The 5,335-nt window shown below is 33.6% G+C and overlaps 1 protein-coding gene across 7 annotated transcripts in view; it reads right to left on the bottom strand.

Annotated features, from left to right (window-relative positions):
- LOC106778674 (serine carboxypeptidase-like 18) overlaps window positions 1–5,335 on the bottom strand; it is a 48,808-nt gene that overhangs the window by 10,913 nt on the left and 32,560 nt on the right. The window contains exon 13 of one of the 7 annotated variants that reach the window (XM_022776285.1): window positions 3,111–3,692. The exons of the other annotated variants lie outside the window; for them this stretch is intronic. Within the exon in view, the coding sequence (XP_022632006.1) occupies window positions 3,662–3,692 (31 nt within the window). The 3' untranslated portion in view covers window positions 3,111–3,661. Of the gene's footprint in view, window positions 1–3,110; window positions 3,693–5,335 lie in introns of those variants that run through there. 7 annotated transcript variants of the gene reach the window in all.

The following is a 5,335-nucleotide window of genomic DNA, read 5'->3' as shown; positions in this document are numbered from 1 at the left end:
TAAAAGCCTTAAGCACAGATGATAACCCAACAATAATCAATCAAAACATATGGAGACCATATAAATAATCAATAGTTTCAATTAGAGAGAGTATCAAAAGATTACATTGAATTCCGCAACAACAATAGGGTTTAGTTCACCATAGGCATGGTGAAACTAGATGAAAAATGGAAGAAGAACGAAAGAGCAAACCCTAGAAAAGATGAAAAGGAGCCTAAGCATCCAAGAGATCCTCTCTAGAGAAGCAAAATTAGGTCTGGCCGTCTTCCCCTGTCAAAAGAATGACTCTGAATTCGTAGTAGGGGTATTTATAGGTGAGGAACGCGTCAAAATCAAGCCCAAGTCCAGCGTGCTACCGCTGGGCGGTTTGAGTGTGCCACCCGGCGGTTTGCCACAACCTGCCGCCACCGCCCGGCGGCAATCGCCACCGTCCGACGGTTTCCCTTGTCACCGCTCGACGGCGGTACGTCGACTCTTCAAAACTTCATTTTTCTGCTCTTTTCTTGAGTCAACGACCTGTATCTTCAACTCCATTTTCTACTTTTCTCAAATTAGCTTCAAAACAATGAAAAACAAGCATAAAATCGCTAAAAACTGCTTTTGACTCTCTTCAGACTCATTTATTGAGTTTTGTTTGATTCTAAGCTCGTTCTGAGTAGTAAAGGGTGTAATTTGGTCCAAATTGACATATGAAAATCACTATTTTTCAACCTTCATCAACGCCCATGAGTAATCCGTCGGAGAAGATGAACATTGTTGCCCCGGATTTTCAACCTCGACTCCACCACTAACAAAAACCCTATCTCCGCTTAACAAAGACTCAACAGAACCTACGACTCTTGATAAAGAATGAACAGAGGAAAAGGAAGCCATTGTTACCTGGGAATGCGAGAATGACACAATTGGGGAAGGAGACACTTAGGCAGAGCAAGAACTTCTCAAGAGAGACGATGACGATGGCGAGGAAATGCAATGTGACGGTTCATTTCGAAATCATTACCTTATTAAAGGTGTGGAGGTTACGAAACCGCCACTCTGTCCACATCGTTGGATGTACAGGATCTAACGGCTCTTATTTGGCGACTCTGCCACTACCATAGCACGGTAAAAACTACTTACGTTTTCAAGGATGAAACGACGACACAATCGTGTCGTTTCCAAGTCATTCACAGAACCAAACAGGTCTGTCTGACTACCTAACGCGCACGCACTCAAAACACACGGAGTCTATACCGAACGACACATACACTCATAAAAGTCCTTCGGTCACCCAAGGTCCTACACCTCGGACTTGGGGGGATGATGTACGGTAGTATATCTCTGACGTTCGGTCTGCTAAACCGAGCGGCCAAGCTTGCTAATCAAATGGGCCGAATCATCAGGATGGTCTAGCTCTATTGGGCTCGAGGCCCATCATCTCGCAAATACGAATAAATGAACAATATCATATATCACGTACCAAATAATATCTCAGTAGAGATATACCAGGTAAGTTTGTNACGAATAAATGAACAATATCATATATCACGTACCAAATAATATCTCAGTAGAGATATACCAGGTAAGTTTGTTTATATTTTATTCTGTTTATATGTTATTTTGTTCTGTTAATCTCGTATCAATCCAAAGCCTATAAATAAAAAACTAAAGGCTCCAAACAAGGTACGCTCACATTCTCTCACACTCAGACTTTCACACCTGACTGAGTATCAACCCTTTCTCCATTCTAAGCATCAACTTGCTGAGTATTGAGGGTCTTCCTACACTGACATCTAACTTGATCGTCGGAGTGCCTTTACAGGTACCCCCCTCTCGGGTGAATATTGGAACTTGACGGACGGTCTGAAGAACGAACGACGAAGGTATTTGAAGATCTCACACCAGAAAAGAAGCAGAATCGCGTCATCAAGGTTAGTCCTTTCGGTCCCATAAATCTCTACCGAAACAGTTCTTAAATCAGCATTTACTAAGACTTATCATTAAAAAGAGAAGTTGAATCAACTACCTTTTTTAGAAAGCTCTTAAAAGGTTAAATAATTCATCTAGAGTAAAAAAAAAGCAGCTCTTAAAATGCATGGAATGAAAAACTTAAAACTAAAAATGGTTGTTTAAAAATACTTAGTATCTTTAGTATATTTATACGATTGTCTGACTACATATATAGTGTTATAAATTATTATCATTATTATATAACTTTTAAAATAATTATTTAAAAATACTAAATAAATTATGAATTCAAAATAAGGATGAAAGAGGACGAATTTCGCTATTTCATACATCATTTTAAAGAAAAAAAAAATATATTCATTCTAAACTCAACGAGTATAAAATTTATATCTCATTCTCATATTTAATGAATAATGAATAGATTCGTATCCATATTCATATACTTTTTTCTATTTAATATCTATTAATTAATTTTAATAAAATAATTTTTAAAAAAATAATATTAACAAATATTCAATATAAAAAAAGAAAGTATTCTCATTTCTTTCTAATTTTTCTTCCTTTCGTTCTCCTTTCTTTGCCACTCATATCCTATTCTTTCTTTTTCTTCCTTTCAAATTATTTTCCTTCTTTTTCTATTTTTCTTTTCTTTATTAATTTCAAGCCAATTCTATATCAATTGTTTTATTTTTATTTTTTCAAACCTATTATTTTATAATTTTTCATCCGTTTCTATTTATAAAAATCAACCACTAAATTCATTAAAATTAAAAATAAATTATCAATATATTTTTCAATAATAAATTTATCAAAAATTTATATATATATATATATATATTAAATTTATTCTATTATTCTCATATCTCTTATTTATCTAGACAAATCGAGTATCTAATTTGAAAGTATTCAACCAAAAATACTTAAATTTCAATATACTTTGGAATATCTCTAGACATTTAAAATTAAATAAATAACTTGTATTATACAAATATGGAAACATCTCATCCACTAGGATTGAGATGTACTCGACCTAAGTATATTTGGTCAAAGCAAAATCATATTAGTCACTTTTTTAACATTAGAAAAATGAGATTAGGTTAAGACAAACTCTATAACATAGTAAGAAAGTATTAAGAAAATTTAATCAATATAATTAGCTACGTAGATCAGGCACATCCAAGTAAAAGTCTATAAACATGGTATAAATAACCGAGTGCACAAGGTAAATTAATTACGTTCAAGACTTATTATATTTAAAATTGTTTGATGCACTTGACTGACTTGAACACCAGAGTGTCTTCTATAACACACTCGTTTCAACTTTTGAGAGACAAGTACCTGTGATATCTCGGCTTGAAGGTGTGAAGCTGTAGCTTAGAGTACACGTGAAGAGTGGGAGAAGGTCTTTACAAGATATATTTGGTTATGTAAGAAGATAGCTAAAAGTATTCTATGTTTTGTGTTACCAAATGATATATTAATAACAAATAATCTTATAAAAGATTATATGTAATTGAATTTATTTCAGGTAATTAAATTTCTTTCATGATTATTCAAGGGCCTAAGAAGTCCATAAATAGAAGCTATCACCACATGAAGTAGTCACTCAATTCTTTTCCATTACTTACTGTATTATCATATACCATACTCTTTGAACTCTTATTGACTTGAACATTGAAGACTTTTTGCGCTTGTTCATAACTTGATTTGTCCATCATAATTCTGTGATTTCCTTTTCAACATCCCTTTAACACATTCAATGAGATAATGAGTTATTCGAACAATATATAGACCAATTTTCTGTTTCTCTTGATAAAATTCCTAACATGAACCTAGTGGTAGCCATGCATGCCTTGTTATGTGAACTCCACCCCAACATTAGATTCCTTATATGAACCTCTAAAAAGCATGGATAGACTATTGCATCCCTAGGGCTATACGTCTTGGATGACTTTTGATTGCCATAATTTCAGTTACAATCAGTCATTAAGTGGGATCATTATTAACTGAAGTGGATAATTATTAGCTTAAGTGAGATCATTGTTAGCTTAAGTGAGATGTAATTGCAATTAATGAATTTATTGTAATTCTGATGGCTAAAGCTTCTATATAAGCTGAACCATTTTTATCAATGAGAAAAAGTTGAGTTTTATTCAAAAAATTAGAGTTTATCTTTTTTAATTTATGGACAATGATTCTCCTAAATTCTTGAGTAGTTAAAGAACCTCTTGGCTGTACTAAAGAACTTTTTCATCTTTTATGTGTTGTCTTCTTTAGCAAGAGTGATTCTTTCCTTTCACCTTTCATAATCACATATTGCCTATTCTTCATCTGAATTCAAAAAACTTAATTCTGCCCAAATTTATCTCATTATCATAACTCTCTATCTACTCGGCCAAATTAAGTGATATTTTAGCCTAAATTGAAGTTTAGAACGAGAAATTTCACCTTATTTCGGAATCACCTTGATGAGTCGATATTTTATTGATTTCACTTAGTTTATTGTACCGAATTTAATCAGGGAATTGTGCTTAATTGTCCGGTATTTTCCCCTTTTTCCTAATTATACTTTATTTGACCGGGAATTCTAATTTTAATTAATTTGAATTTTCTGAGCTAATTATTTGCATTATTATTTTCAGGAAAAATTTTGGAAACACAATTTGGGACATTTGGAGGACACCAAATAAATTCAAGACTCTCCATTTAGACATTTTAAAATTTAGTTACATTGTAATTTAATTGTTTAAACTTTTTTTTTGGACAACCTTTGCACATTGGGCCATTGTTAAAAATTATGAGGGGCCTAAAATTGTAGGACACTTGCCCTAGAGTTTCTTTTTATTTTTAGGGTGGACCCCACCTCATTGGAGGACACATGGTCCTAGGGATCACAAAAGAAAGGAGCCGTCACTTTTGAGCTGCCATATATTCTCTCGGCAGAGAGCAAGGGTCTGAAACGTTTTGGAATGAGGGGAGGCTCACGGTTTTTCATGAAAATAAAGGATGGAGAGAACAATTTTGCTTTTCTTTTGGATGAATGGTGATTGAATGTGAATCAAGTTTGTGCAAAGTTGTTCATTGAATTTTATATTCCAGAAACTGAGTGCAATTGCCGAGAAGAAGTGTGTGTTGCTTCATTTTTTTTTATTGACTTTCTTTAGCTTTGAGAGAAGAACACTTGGTCACGTGTAGCATAACACTTTTCATTTAATGTTTCTTTTGATTTGATGTTGGGAAGAAAAGAAAAATTGAATCATCTTTATCTACTCACGGTGGTGGCCTTTCTTTGATTAAGCATAGCATTTGTTTCTTTCTTTCTTTTGGATTATTATCATGGATGGAACATTAGGCACCGCTGGATGGAGTTTAGAAGCATGTTTATTGT

Source organism: Vigna radiata, unplaced genomic scaffold, assembly GCF_000741045.1.
Source record: "Vigna radiata var. radiata cultivar VC1973A unplaced genomic scaffold, Vradiata_ver6 scaffold_147, whole genome shotgun sequence".
NCBI lineage: Eukaryota > Viridiplantae > Streptophyta > Magnoliopsida > Fabales > Fabaceae > Vigna > Vigna radiata.
The sequence above is the reverse complement of the archived record's forward strand: the minus strand, read 5'-3'. Positions and strand labels throughout refer to the sequence as shown.